The sequence below is a fragment of the Phyllostomus hastatus genome, unplaced genomic scaffold (genome assembly GCF_019186645.2).
Source record: "Phyllostomus hastatus isolate PE091 unplaced genomic scaffold, TTU_PhHast_1.1 phas_scaffold_39, whole genome shotgun sequence".
NCBI lineage: Eukaryota > Metazoa > Chordata > Mammalia > Chiroptera > Phyllostomidae > Phyllostomus > Phyllostomus hastatus.
The window spans coordinates 10,338,415-10,353,860 of record NW_025334028.1 but is presented as its reverse complement, the minus strand read 5'-3'; the positions used below and the strand labels follow the sequence as shown (position 1 = coordinate 10,353,860).

At 35.6% G+C, this 15,446-nt stretch overlaps 1 protein-coding gene across 9 annotated transcripts in view; it reads right to left on the bottom strand.

The window, feature by feature from the left end:
* Positions 1-15,446, bottom strand: part of ARHGAP24 (Rho GTPase activating protein 24) — a 478,629-nt gene that overhangs the window by 11,785 nt on the left and 451,398 nt on the right. For all 9 annotated transcript variants that reach the window (XM_045820118.1, XM_045820120.1, XM_045820122.1 and 6 more), the window contains 3 exons: positions 12,529-12,661; positions 9,671-9,744; positions 7,307-7,428 (listed from right to left, as the gene is read on the bottom strand). In XM_045820118.1, coding sequence (XP_045676074.1) covers positions 7,307-7,428; positions 9,671-9,744; positions 12,529-12,661 — 329 coding nt within the window. The remainder of the gene's footprint in view (positions 1-7,306; positions 7,429-9,670; positions 9,745-12,528; positions 12,662-15,446) is intronic.

The following is a 15,446-nucleotide window of genomic DNA, read 5'->3' as shown; positions in this document are numbered from 1 at the left end:
TCTGTGATGATTCAAAACTTATATTTAAAATAAGAATCTCCCATGTTTCAGGTCTAATGCTAGACCAATGTTGCTTAAACATTAATATTCATACAAATTACCCAGAGATTCTGTCAAAATGTAAGTATTGGATGGGGCACAAAATTTTACACTTCTAAACAGCTCCTGGACAACAGCTATAACAGAACAGTGGCCAGGGCATCACTTGGAAGCTTCACAATTTCAGGACCCACTGTAGGCCTCCTAACTCAGAATTTGCATTAGAGTTTGAGAAACACTGTGTTACATGGAAAGTTTCACTTATGTTTCTAAGTTAGGTTTTTGAAAACACTGAGATAGTATTTAACATTTTTCCACATGAGAAAACTGAGGTTCAGAGAGACTAAGCTTTTGCTGAGGGCCACACAGATGATATGACCAAGGTGAAATTTAAGGACTCATTTTCTTACCCCAAATCATGTTCTTGTCCTACTATATTTTAGCTGTTAGACTTAAACTCTTATAATAAGTAAATGATGTTTATTCTATATAAGAAACTAAATACAAGATAAAAATCTATTGAATCTATTGAAGAAAAAAGCCTGAATGAAATTAATGGTATTATATAGCCAACTTCCCTGTTGGAGTAATCTCTGAATGCCATCCCATTTTCAATGCACGTAGCAGTGAATTTGATTAAAAGATTTTGGTATCCTTAAAATGGCTGTCAACACTGTCACCATTACGTACCGTGTTTAAAGATGTGTCTACTTAGTTCTATTTAACGATTTGCCCTTAAAACAGACAGACTTTCAAATGTTAGCCACCTCTCTTATATATGACTCTGCCCAGTACTTAAGGAAAATGGAGCTTTTTCCTGTCATTGGAATATTAACATTTGAAGAATCATTGCTTCCCATCATAACTATGAACTGTGTGGAACATTTAATTACTGGAAAAGTGACATCCCCAAAGTCTCCATGATGAGTCTGTGAGTAGCAATGCCAAAATGTACCTGCCACAATTAGAGAGTGAGTGTCAGCATCCTAGAGATTTAGAAATCTTTTCTATCCTGGGAGGCATTGCCCTTATCTAGTGTCCAGGATAATAAATGGCAATAGTTTCTTGTAAAGGGACTTTCAATTTTTACAGCCATTTGGGACAGACTAGCTTGGTAGTTATGATGAAGTGCATGTCCTTATATGCACTTATTTTTATCTCATTTCTGTCATTCTCTTCCTTAGAATGTTAATGAGAAACAGGAAATCCAAATAATGAGGGCAGAGTGGCTATAATCACCACTGCAATTTGATGGGTCCAAGCAGATTCGGGAGTAGCACTGTGCTATATGACCCAGCAATTTCCCCACATGTGCAATTTTATACAGGTTAAATTTAAATACTATTTAAGGCATCTTTTCTTCACAAACATTGGATAAGAATTTCATTTTCCTTTAAAGGTCCACAGAAACTTTAAAGAATACTTATGTACACATATATAGATTATATTTGGTATACATACTTATATATGGCAGCAGTGTATAAAATGTAGTTTCAAATTTTTATTTTTTGCAAAGAATAACCTTTACACGTCATTTTGCATGTGTGCAGGTATCTGTAAGATGCATAGTGATTTCTGACAAATGACAGTCCTGGAAACACCATATTATCATAACAGAAAACTCCCTCATGCCCCTAAGCAGCCAAGCCTTACTCCCACCTCCTGTCTATAGTCACCACTGATCTGCTTTTTGTCACTACGTTTTTCCTTTTCTGGATTTTCATATCAATGAAATTGTACAGTGTGAGGTCTTTGTGTCTAGGCATGTTTACTTAGCATAACACTTTCGGCCTCTGCCATGTCGTTGCAGGTACTGGAAGTTCACTCTTTTCACTGCTGAGTAGTGTTCAGTTCCATGGATGCACCACAGAACTGAAATCTTTCATGATCCAAACAAATTAAAACAATGAATGAAATTACTTTGCTGCTCCACTTCTCCCTACTTAAAAAAAAAATCCATTTGTCTACTTGCATACCTCCTACTTGCACATATTATCACTGTATTCAGAGTAAATTACTTCTCTTATTGGGTATCAGGTTTGTTAGGGAGAAGGAGAGGCCAAGAGCCCCTGTTGGAGTGGTGCTCCTCAGTGCCCAAGCACACTCTGAGCTCTGGTCCTGCTTCTTTCCAGATCAGCTTTCTTTCTTCTGGTGACAATACTGGCAGTGGGCGGAGGGAGGGTAGACTATGTAATTTTTAAAGAATGTCTTCTAAAACAGCAACAATAAGACTTAAAATAAAAAGACAAAAAAATCCACTGACTTTTACAAAGATGGCATTGAATACTATGGCAGCATAGAACTGAAACTCCTCGCATAAATGCCCACATAAAAATGGAGCAACTAGTTAGCAAATCCCAACTCATGGACAATATTCACAACAAAACTAGGTGACAAGGTGTCCTCCAAAACCCCCAAAAAGAAATTGCTAGAGACAGCTCCCCATCGTCACAAGGCATATGTAGTACTGATGGCTGTGTGAGAGGAAGTAGGAGGAGGCAATAATGGGCCAGAGCACAGAAAATCCCCAAGGTGTAGGTATTCACTGCAAAATGCACAGAGCTAATTAAAAACAGCCAATGAGATCGAGAAGGAATGTGCCTGATCTAACAGAGGCAATCTGTAGGTAAGTCTGAAGAAGCTAGAGTCATCTGCCTCTCTGAGCTCACAGCACTGACCGGCCACAGCTGCCTTCCAGGCAAGGCTGCACATGGAGGGGAAACTTGGGAGTGGAATCTAAATGCAGAGTGGGACTAGGACAATAGGGATAAAGTAAATGGAAGGTTAATTAAAACCAAGGATTGTAACTAAGCCAGTACAGGTTAGAAAGCAAGCTGCCCCATTTTGTAGCACTACGTGAAACCCAGAAGATGTGGTTGTGTGAGGCAGAGAAGCCAACCTGAGCATTGACAGTTGTTTTACATGTGCCTGGCTTATGACCACGTGTGTTTGAAAAACTCACTGCATTATGCAGATCCTCCAATTACTGGTGTCTTAATTCTAGAATATCGAAGACATTTGTTTTCATATCAAATCAATCTCACCAGAAAAGTGGTTAAATATTAAGAAGCTGTCAAGCTCAAGGTGTTAGATAAGAGTTTTTTACTTAAAAGTTCAAATTTTATCAATGACAACAAATTCTGCCAGTGTTTTTCTTAAAGTAAAAGGCTAACTTAGTTCATTTTTGAGAAACTGTCTGCAAATGCTTAAGTCTGAATAACTATAGTTTGTCCATTGTTCTTTCAAGTAAACATTAAAAAAGCAGTTTGTATAGCTTTCAACTCACATACTTACACTAATGCATTTTCTTGAACTAATTATTGTACTACATTTAATACATTATGTGGAAGAAGTGTTTTATACATACAGCTAATCTCTCCACCAAAATGTTAAAAAGATGTGGTCTCAAGGGTGGGGATTTAGTACAGTTAATATTTTTTATTGTCCAACAAAACCATCCTTGAGTAAAATTGGCACTTTTTCTGTTGCCAGTGTATGGCAGTGAGAAATGTGATGATGCTAGTGGGGTTTGGTACCACTGCCTGGGTTCATATTAAGGTGCCAGGATTTTTTTTTTACCTAACATTGCTTTTTTACCATCAGTGCAAATGTTGACATAGTGAAAGGGCAAAAAGCATCTCAGTATAACATCTTAGTATTATTATGAAGATACATTTGAACTCAGGGACCTTCTGAAGGCATCTTAGAGGCCCTCAGGGACCCATAGACCACATTTTGAGAACCACTAGGATAGGAAGGCAACATGTAAGGACCAGTGGTGATTAAATGTATAGTTACCTATGGAACTAAAACTAGATAAGAACTAAAAGGAAGAGACTATATAGTATATAGTACAAATATAAAAAATAAAAGAATTAGAAGATCATATATAAAACATTTTCATTCCATTTTATTTTTTCATTATTTTTCTTTTTTTTGTTTTCCTTTTTTAATTATTATTCAAGTATAATTGTCTCTATTTCCCCACCACCACTCCCCCCTGCTTCACCCATCCCCACCTCCCACCTTCAATCCTACCCCTCTCTGGCTTTGTCCATGTGTCCTTCATACATGTTCCTTGATGACCCTTCATATAAAACATGTTTGAATGTTCTTAATACTTATACTGGTGTTAGTAGTACTGATATTGTTATTTGGAGACTATTGTGTGTATGATGAGCAATACAGCAAATGTAGATATTTTAATTTTGTTATTTCCACTGTTTTTGAGAACTAGGACTCATATTTAGAAGAAAGGAGATAAAACTATAGCAGAGAAAAGAATAAATAAAAATGCTATAGTCATGATTTTGAAATGGAAGTGTAGTGTGAAGTTTTGAGGCAGTTTGCCTTTAATATATTGAATGCACATATATTATGCATATAATAAGTATATCAGTGGATATGATTTTATATCTACCAGCTCTGTCCACCAAATGGCCTAGAAACAATGGCCAAACCAGTAGCAATGAGCATCACTGTTTTGGTCTTAAAATACCACTGCCTACTAAAAACCATTTTGGAAATTAAATTCTTTGGAAATTGGTTGATTACAGGTTTGGGGAAGGAAACATATGAGCCTAGGAAATCTTGGAATACTAAGAGGAAAGGAAGCTACCCCAAACTAGTAGCGTAGTGTTAGAAGGACTCAGAAGTCAACTTGAAGGGGCTTCCAACTGGCAAAAGATGGAAAACAATTACAAATAATTACAAAGACCAATGATTACAATGTATTGACTCATGAAATAGGTTTAAATACATGAGCTCATGATTATAGCTTTAAAATACTGTTAATACTAATATTTATAATATGAAGAAGTAAAAGGAGGAGGAGGAGAGCTCACAGTTAGAGAATGTTAAGAACCAACAGTGAATGAAACACTTTAACAAACAAAACTGAAACAGAAGCATAGAGACAAAGAACAGTCTGACAGCTGTCAGAAGGGACAGGGTTCAGGCACTGTGTGGAAAAAGCTGAAGGGATTATGCAAAATATATAAATATATTTTACATATTATATTTTATATATGTTTATAAAATATATATTACACATAGACACAGATAACAGTATGTTGATAGCCAGATGGAAAGGGGCATAGGGGAAGTGGAAGGGGACAAAGGGGGGACAAAGCGGGGCAGAAAGACACTTTACTTGGGGCAGTGGGCACATGATGCAGTGTGCAAATGATGTTTTCTTGAGTTGCACACTTGAAACCTGTATGGGTTTGTTAACCAATGTCACCCCAATAAACTCAATTAAAAATAATCTACTTCATTATTTAAAAACTAATAAATAAAGGGAAAGATCCAAGCAGCATTTATCCTGCCTTTTATTTATGAAAGTTACCACTTAGGAAAAGAGGTTTTTTTTTTCATAAAAATGTTTCAATTACTAAGTTAAAAAATTATAATGCTACTACATGAATGAGCATTGAAGACATTATGCTAAGTAAAATAATCCAGCTACAAAAAGACAAATACTGTGTGATTCCAGTTATGTGAGTTATTTAAAGAAATAAAATTCAGAGACAGAATACATAGAATGAACTTGTGAAGAGATGAGGGAGGAGAAGAGATCTATTTAATGGATACAAAGTTTCTGTTTTGCAGATGAGAATACTTTCAGAGATGAATGGTGGTAACGAGTGCATAGCAATATGCATGTACTTATACATCTGAAATGGTCAAGATGGTAAATCTTATGTTTTATATATTTATCATAATTTTAAAAATTGGAAAAAGTCACTGAATTAGGATATCACTATTTCAACATCCAGTGATTTAACAGTTTTAAGAATTATACCAAGATCACACAAAATAGAGAAAACCAGATGTTATATAGCATAATGAACAGCCTTGCTGAGAATATCAGGCATGAATTTGGTTGACGTTCTAATTTTTAGAAAATAGAGGGCAGAGAAGCATCCCCAAGTGCGTTAGGAATATGCAATCAGCAGGGTTCAGGCCGTGGGAAACTCTACAGGTAGGACAACCTGCTGTAATTTTTCGACATAAATTGTAGGGATCCTGTATATTAAAATAGACTTAAATGTATCAAATAAAAGAATAGTAAAGGGTAAACATAATGTCAAGGAAAGTCCAAATTGTTGATAAAATTACAAAGATATGCAAGGAAACTGCTGACGTGAGCATCAGGGCAGTAAGATGCTGGGATAGCGCATAAGGGCTAGCTTCCTGGAAGCCTAGGAGTTTTACTTCTCGACCTTATGGTGCTTTCTGGAGTGTTTACCTGATAATAATTATTAAGAGAAGTTGTGTGTGTGTGTGTGTGTGTGTGTGTGTGTGTGTGTGTGTGATGGTTTTCTGTATGGTATTTATTCTATATACTTTATTTCATAATAAGAAAAGGTTTTTAGACAGCAGGTAGAAATTAAGTTTTCTGGACCAACTATTTTATTGCAAAACTACCTGATGATCAATTTACATTGACTTCGATATTTGACAAAATAAACTAAGCTGAATTGAGGACACTTAAAAGTTTTCTCTCTCTCTCTCTCATAATACAGAGGAATGAAAATCTTAGAATTGTCAAGAAAGGAACATTATGAGGGAAATATTTTGTTCTAGACTGAATCAATACAGAAAGAAATCCAAAATAATTGTTCTCTCTCCTTCCCTCTTCTCTATTAAATTCTTAAATAGTCAATCAGGCCAATTTGCTGAAAACAATAGTGCTAGTAATGGCCATGGGGAAGACAGTTGCTCCAGTGGTGAGGCCTGATAGAAACAAACAGAAGCAGTAGTTCACTGTGGAGAAGAACTTGAGGGATTTGGTAATTTAGAAAGTAAGAATTCCTTCATGTTTCAACCCACAGGTAAATAAGCAACATTGTCTTATAGAGGATCATATTTCTCTACCTCTTGAAATTGAATGAATAAAACTAAAATTAATTAAAAACATATTATATTACACTAGTAACTTTTGAATTTTTTGAAAATTATATTGGGCTCAAAAAGTGAACTGGAATTTTCTAGTTCGTGCTTAATATTTTACAGATGACTTATAGAAGTTCCTTTTATTATTGTAAAGTTACTGAGGAATCATTTAGTAAATTATTATGCTTAGTGAACTAAAAAAAACAAAATGCCTGACTCCCAAAGAGAAGACTTTTTCATCAGAAAATCTTGAGTCAATAAATGGACTTACCATGGATTCACTTATTTCCCTAGTTTGTTCAATAGGTTCAGGCCAATCAGGAGACAGTGATTGCTTTTTGATGAGGGTATAAGATGATCATTTACTTACCCTCCATGATGGTCAAAGGATCTTCCACTTTGGGGCGCAAGATGTTAGGGCCAAAGACAGTGGCCAAGTTCTGTACACTCATTTTGTTAACTCCGGAATAGGACTGTACTTCATCCAAGAATCTGTTGGGTGTAAGCATGCGAACCAAACACAATGAAGTCAAATTTGTCAATGGAATAAAATGAGTCATTAGAAAGTATTTATAAAGTGGAATATGATAAGGAATGATTATATAGGTAAAATTACTTAGAAATTTAAATAATTAAATGTGGAGAGAATATAATATATTGTAAATTATTAAGAATCAAACTTGAGGAATTATACCAGTTATCATTTCTGGCCTGGCTTGACTTGGTTTCCTCTGTCAGTCACAAAAAACAAATGCTTGGAAAATATTAACATGACTTGAAATTGAAGAATGTGAATTCCCTTCTAATCCTCCAAAAAAGTGTTAAACACACATATTCAAGTTGAGAATTATAAATAAGATCATTTGGTACAATCCCTATTTCAGAGGGGAAGAATCAACCCTCTGTATGGAGTAATTCATGAGCTTTCAATTTACAGTTTGCTAAAAAATGAGATCAAACATGGTGTAAATTAAAACCTCAGTTCTACTGATATGAAAAATTACAAGCACAAATGGTTTCAATTTATTAGGTGCTAAAGAATAAGAGGCATGAAATAGCCCTTTCCCTGAATGATTTTATCGGGAGGAATTGTTTTTTGTAATCTTTCAGTATTTTTTTTCATTCCCTAACCCTTCTTCATTTTTACAAGAGCTTCTGTTATTTCATAGCTCAATGACTGTACCGAGGAGATAAAAAGGAAATGGTGATAAATAAGTATTAACTTATTAATGTGTTATTTAATATATTTTATTATGTGTCAGTCATTTTGCTAACAGTAAATTCTCAAGGTGTCTCTATGAGCTAAACACTATTGTTATCTCCATTTCACAGATAACATACATGAGGCACCAGAGAGGTTAAAAATCTTTTCCAAGGACACAGAGTTAATTAGTGAAAGAGCTGAGATTTGAACTCAGGTGTCCTGACACTAGTGTTGGTGCTCTTAGCTACGACATCATGACTTTTCATAAAGGTGCCTATTTTGACATGTTCATTACTGTTATACAGACTAAATTATGGGAAAATTAAAGGACAAAAAGTCAAACTACCATTTCTTATTTGAAAGAGCTGGAATTAAAATGTTTCAAGAGTTTTTCCATTGTGAAGATAAAAACTTACAATCAAGTTCTCAAACAAGCCTTTTCCTCTTTTACTTAAAGAGAACTTAACCATGTTATTATGTAGTACAGTAGCTTGAATTAGTTCCAAACCTTAGGATAAGAGACTTGCATGTTGATAAGTTTATGATATTGGTGAAACTATTTTTTGCTTTTTCCACTTCTGATAGCTAAAGTATTGTTTGCTTCTGAAACATACAAAGTTATAGCAGGAGGTTTTGGAATTCCAAGTTAGTGACAGTGGACATGAACTCCATAGTATTTCACAATCATTTTAAACACCATAGTTCCTAGTCTGCTGAACATTTTGTCTAATCACGACACGTAAAGCATATATAAATGATGCACTGTACAGAATCAAAAATTTGACATTTATTTTGAAATGGACTGGGAAGCTGTCACTTAAGATACTGTATAATTGTGTTATTCATCAAACTTTTTATTTAAATTTAACATGTTTCAATTTTACATTTGGTTTTTTAAACAGGGGCACCTCCCATCCCAGGTTTTAAGTTGAAAATGGTCACTGAGAGAGAGCTTTACCAGGCAGCTATTTTTCTAACAAAATTGAATTACAAATGTCTTTTCAATGAGTCTTGATGTGGGAGAGGAATGGAAAGAAAATAATATTTAGTGAGTACTTAATACATACAGATTAATTAATTAAAATATAATTTAACTTTTTAAACAACTGCGTGAGATGTGTGTTTTTACTACCATTTTACCCATTCAAGACTCTTAGATTAAATAAGAGTTAGAAATTGCCTATGGATAAATAAGTGGTCAGTAGTCAGTCTGGACTCCCATGCAAACCTTTCTAATGCCAAGGAGCGTGCTCCTTATCCTGAACAATAGTACATGGTACATGTACAAGCAACTTTGACTAAAGTACAAAGCAATATAGCTTTAATATTTAGAGCTAAGAGAAACTTCAGAAATAACAAATTACAAAATAATGCAATTTTAGTGCTTAACGATACCTTTGAGGTCACTGTCAAAACTTAGTTTTGCAAGGCCAACACTGAGCTGGTAGCAGTAAAATGGTATTATTCATTGTCCAACATAAATTAGTGTCAGACTAAATACAGTCTTGTCTTGTCTAGGACAGTTCTTACCTGCAGATATACTTGAGGAGGTTATAATTGACCACTGGCAAACTCTTCACCTGCTTTGCTAATTCCTTAACACCCTAAGTATAAAGAAGAGAATAAATATGTGGAGAAACAAATTTAAGTGAAGTCCTTTAAATAGCTTAAACATTTGTTCATGTTTTCTGAAAATGGAAGACAGTTTCACTTATAATAGGGTTATCTGGGGAGAAGAAAGTAGTCTTGATGTAGTGAGGGTCCTTTCTACTTTCAGCATGACCAAAACACAGATACGCATCTGCAGATGCATAGTCTCTCAGGGTTGGCCATGTCTAGGACACACTGTCTAGAGTGGAATGGAGGGTTGGAAAGTCTGATCTCTCTGGAAATTTCACAAAGGGTTTAAATGCATTGTTTTATCTCACTGTAGAACTTCCTCTAAAATAAAATGGTCCCAGAAAAGCTAGTAGATAATGTAATCTGATTTGTTCTTATAATGGACCAAATAGTATTTTAAGCTTTCTGGTACATATTGTCTCTGTCTCATCTCTTCAGCTCTCCAGTTGTAGTGCAAATGCAGCCACAGACATTACATAACAAACAGGCAGCAATTTTTACAAGAGTGCCAAGAAAATCCAATAGGACAAGAATAGTCTCTTCAACAAATGGTGGTGAGACACCTGGATATCCACATGCCAGAGGATGATATTAGACCCTTTCCTTACACCATAAACAAAATTAACTGAAAATGGGGCATATATCTAAATGTAAGAGCTGAAGTTGTAGGAGTCTCATTAGAAAATATGGGGGTAAATCTTGGTGACCTTGGGTTGAACAAAGCCTTCTTAGATATGTGAGTTAAAGCACACATGACAAAAGAAAAATAAATTAAATTTTATTAAAATTAAAACTCTTATACTTCAAAGGGTAGCTATCAGGAAAATAAAGCCAAACCATAGAATGGGAGAAATTATTTTCAAATCATATATCTAATAAGGTATTTGTATCTAAATTACAAAGTCTGTCTGGAAGAGTCCGGCCATTGTTAATATAATAAGAACAGTTTTCATGACATCAGTGTAACCTGGCAGTCAACGTGAATGCACATGTGTGAACAATGACGACCTCACTGTACTAGTCAGCTTGGGTGGTAGATGCTGTTGAGTGAACATGTGTACTATGTGGCCCTAACATTCAAAATGACTGAGCTAGTAGAGCAATGAATGTGAACCAAATTTTGTGTTAAGCTTGAACATTTCTCCACGGAAACTATTCGGATGATTTGGAAGGCTGCGCTATGTGCATCTGGTGATTGGCAGCTTCATCAGGACAATGTGCCCACCCATGCATCATGTCTTGGGCAGAATTTTCTGGCAAAATATCAAATCACCCAGAAGACTCAGTCCCCCTACAGCCCAGATTTGGCACCTTGTGACTTATGGCTTTTCCCAAAACTAAAATCACCTTTGAAAGGGAAGAGATTTCAAACAATCAATGAGATTCAGGAAAATATGATGGGGCAGCTGATGGAGACTGGGAGAACTGTGTTCAGGTCCCAAGGTGCCTATTTTGAAGGGGACTAAGACATTATTGTCCTATGTCCTACATAGGACAATAATGGGTTATGTTTCTTGTATCTTCTTCAATAAATGTCTCTATTTTTCAGTGTATGCCTGGACACCTTCTAGACAGACCTTGTAAATAAAGAATTCTTATAACTTTATAACAAGAGAAATAACCCAATTGAAATTGGGAAGTGATCTGAATATCATGTTTCTCCAAAGAAAATACACCCATAGCCAATTAAGTACATGAAAAGATGTTCAAAATCATCAGCCATCAGGGAACTGCAACTCATACTACATTGACACACCACTTCACACACACTAGGATGGCTATGATGAAAAAGAGAGATGATGAGTGTTGGCAAAATGTAGAGAAATCGGAACCTGCAGACACTGGAATTTTAAATGGTGAAGCCTCTTTAGAAAACAATGTTACATATGGTCCAACTCTACTTCCTAAATATGTACCCAAGAGAAATGAAAACACGTGTTCATAGCAGCACTGTTAGTAACAGCCAAACAGTAGAAACAACACACATGTTCTACAAATGATGAGTGGATAAGAAATGGAATATTATTTAGAAATAAAAGGAATAAGGTACTGATATGCGCGGTACATTGTGGATGAACCTTGAAAACAGTGAAAGAAACCAGTCACAAAAGACAATGTATTGAATGATGCCATGTACATGAAATGTCCAGAATAGCAAATTTGTAAAGATAGAAAGTCAATCAGTAGTTGACAAGAGCTGGGAAATGAGAGGCATGGAAAACAGGTATGAGGCTTGTACGTGGTGATAACGTGTGCTAACCATTCTAATTTGGTTTTGGTGATGGTTGCATAATTCTGAAAATATACTAAGAAGCAATAAATTGTATACTTCAAATGGGTGGTGGTATAGTATCTGCATTACATCTCACTAAAGCTGTTTTTTTTCTTTTTTAAATACAGGCTGTAGGTATGATTTCTTAGGAGTCATTGTTGAGGTGCCTTAAGAGGCACACAATGAAAAAGGAAGTATGAAGTAAGTCATTTACTTTGTTCACAGAGCATGTGGCACCACAATTAACCTTGTAGGGGAGTATAATGGCCAGGAGTGCTAATTTCACTTAATCAGACACTTTTTTTTTTTGATGAGAGAGGGGATTAAAAACGGGACCTGGGTTGTGTGTATCAAGTTTAAGTGTGTGTGATGTCCACACACAGAATAGTGGAAAATGATCCAAGGACAGGCAAAGGAAAGTTTACAAATTCAAGACAAAGAACACTGACAAAACCCTGAAACGAAAGCTTTCATAGAAATAAATGCATAGGCTTACTGCTTCCTCTTCTTTGCTGAGCAGTTTGGCACATGACAGAAAGTCTTCGTACTTCGAGTAGGGAATGACTGGTTCTGGGAGTTCTCGGAGGTACAGTTTGAGGAGCGACGCCACTGTGTGCACATCTGTGTTGCTGTGGAGACAGAAGCATGAAGACCATCTTTGCACTGAACCTGGTAGCATTTTATTTATTTTTTTCATCAAATACATATACATATACATATATATACACACACACACACACATATATATATATATATATATATATAAAGTGTCAGAATTTTATATGAATTGGCAATTGAATCACTTAACCCAGCTTTCAAGAACCACTTACTTAAGTGAGGCCTACTGGATGCTACCTCATGTGGAATGGAAAGGCACACAAAAGGACACTTGGAATTCTCAGTGTGGCTTGAAAATATTTGAAAGTACAGCATTTTGCCCTTGTGTGCATTCGGTGTTAAGAAAAAAATGTTAACCTTCAAAAACAATGAGTGTATATTAAACTTAAGTAAAATAGAATACAATTTACACAAAATATCAAATCAACATATGTGTGTATGTGTATATTCAATATCAAATCTATTACTTCTGCATCTTAAGTTTATTTCTCAAAATATCCCACTCATTCTGGAGAAGACTTTGGTGATTGGGTATAGACACCTGAAGCTTGCTGTGACACGCTATAGCTTTTTAAGCAGAGCTCATTTTGAAAATGGTTGATTCTTAGCACTGTTGCTTATCTAATCTTACAAAAGAGTTGGGAACCCTTAAAGTCTTTTAGAAAGAGAGGAAAATGCTACAAAAATAAACAGTGAAAACATGACCTTTATATAGCATGCACAATTTATTTTTATTCTCTGTTGAATACCAAGTTGGCAGGGTAATTCACTGAAATATTATTTTATATTTTGTTCTTTGTATTTCCCTATTCCCTGTTAATCCATGAAGGCAGCTGACAGTAAAGATAGAAGGAGGTGGGTTTGTCTTTTTTTTTGCTGTCGGTTTGGCTTTGATTTTTATTTGGGGGGTGCGGGAAGAGGACAGGAACATGGGAAGAAGAGATGGGTGAGCAGGGAACAAAAAGGCCAATCGATTCCCCTGAAGCAGGAGTGGTGCTGAAAAAGGTCAGGGGTTCTGTGAGTAATGAGAACACACGCCCCCTCCCAGACCATGCTATAGGAAGAGACAATTCCCAGAGGGAGGGCTACACCTGGACAAACTGGAATACAGGCAGCAGAATTTCCTGCCTCAGTGAACATTTGCTTGCCCCAAGAGTGATATGAAAGCAGAATAGACTTCATCAAACTACATGGGCTGGGACAACAAGCACTTCAGTTCTCAGTTTGGGACTCATAGGTCGATTTCATTGGGTATTTCCCACACACCTACTCTGTACTGAACATTACAGCAAACACAGTGGCTAGGACCCCAAGGAGTTAAAGAAAGTATTATTCTAGCCTGCTTTTAAGTTAAAACCTAATGGAGAGAGCAGATATTAAGCAGATAATAATATGAGTATATTATCACAAAGTATGATAACTGGTAATAAGGAAAAGTACTAGATGCTACCTGATACCAGAGGTTGCTTCTCTGTGGAAATGATGTTTGGGCCAAGAATTAACTGAGTGAGAGCCAAAGAACAGGAGGTCTTCCTGATTAATGTGAAGCCAATAAACAGAGTCCAAAGTGGGAGGGAGCATCCTGTCTTTCAGAAGCTGATAAAAGACTAGGGAAACCAGATCTCAGAGTGGGACCAGATGAGGTATGAGTGGCAGGCTCACAGACCCTGAGACTTACAGACCCCTACCTCAGGATTTGACAGGGTAAGACTGAGGTCTTCCATTTTCACATGGGGGTAGGTTAGAGTAGGCACATTGTCAATCATTTTGCAAATGTTAAAATAACAGAGATGATCTGATAGGACCTGTCTTAACCAATTAATTTTACTCTTTTCATAATTAAATAAGCATTCTTCTCTTAAAATTCTAAATTGGTAGACAATATAGAAGTCATCTCAAAGGCTAGAAAAGAAAATAAAAATTATACCTCCAGGACATCTTGGAAACTGTGAACAAGATCATTAATTCCTAAAAATACTTTCCAAAATTGATTGTTTTTAAAGATAGACATAAAAAAGCCTGGATGGTATGATAAGAAAAATACTATTTTTTTTTCTGGCAAACCACTCTACTTCATGCATATCAAATTCCTTCTGTGGTTCCTATGCTAATTTGTAAAGCACCTGACCTGTGAAGGTGCAGTCATCAGTAGTAACAAAACCAAAACCTGAGAAGGATATGCAGTTCAATCAAGTATTCAAATAAACTATTTCTGTCTTTGATTCCACTATAATCCAACCCACTCCAATCCATGACTGTGTTGTGTTGCATTTAAGGTCAATGACAATTTTGTTAAGTTATAGGTATGTGCATAGAGGAATATAAAAGTAAATGTAAAGTAAGTATAATTTCAATATATTGAGTATATTATGTATAATTTATATGATCACAGAGTATAGAAAAAGTTATGAAATAAAAACAATAAATGAGGCAATAATAACAAGAAATATATTTAAGAAGAAATATGTTTTAGTATTTGAATATTGAACTATTCATTACATTGCCTTTCCCCTGTTTTTAAGGTAACTAACTTGTTTGTTACTTCCTGCATTATTTTGCTTCTAATGAAGTTGAGATATAGTATTGAGGACATATGAACACACGATGGCGCAATTGCAAAGTTAGACTAATGGAGATAAGGTGAAAATTTTGAAGGAAAAAAAGCTGCAGAATCATTCTTCATCCACCAGCAATATTCCTAGCAGCAAAGCTGCAGTAATTTTACAATAGAACTATTTGAGCTATAAATCAAGGTAAGAGATGTGGGCTGGGATGATTATATTATCCCTTCCCTAG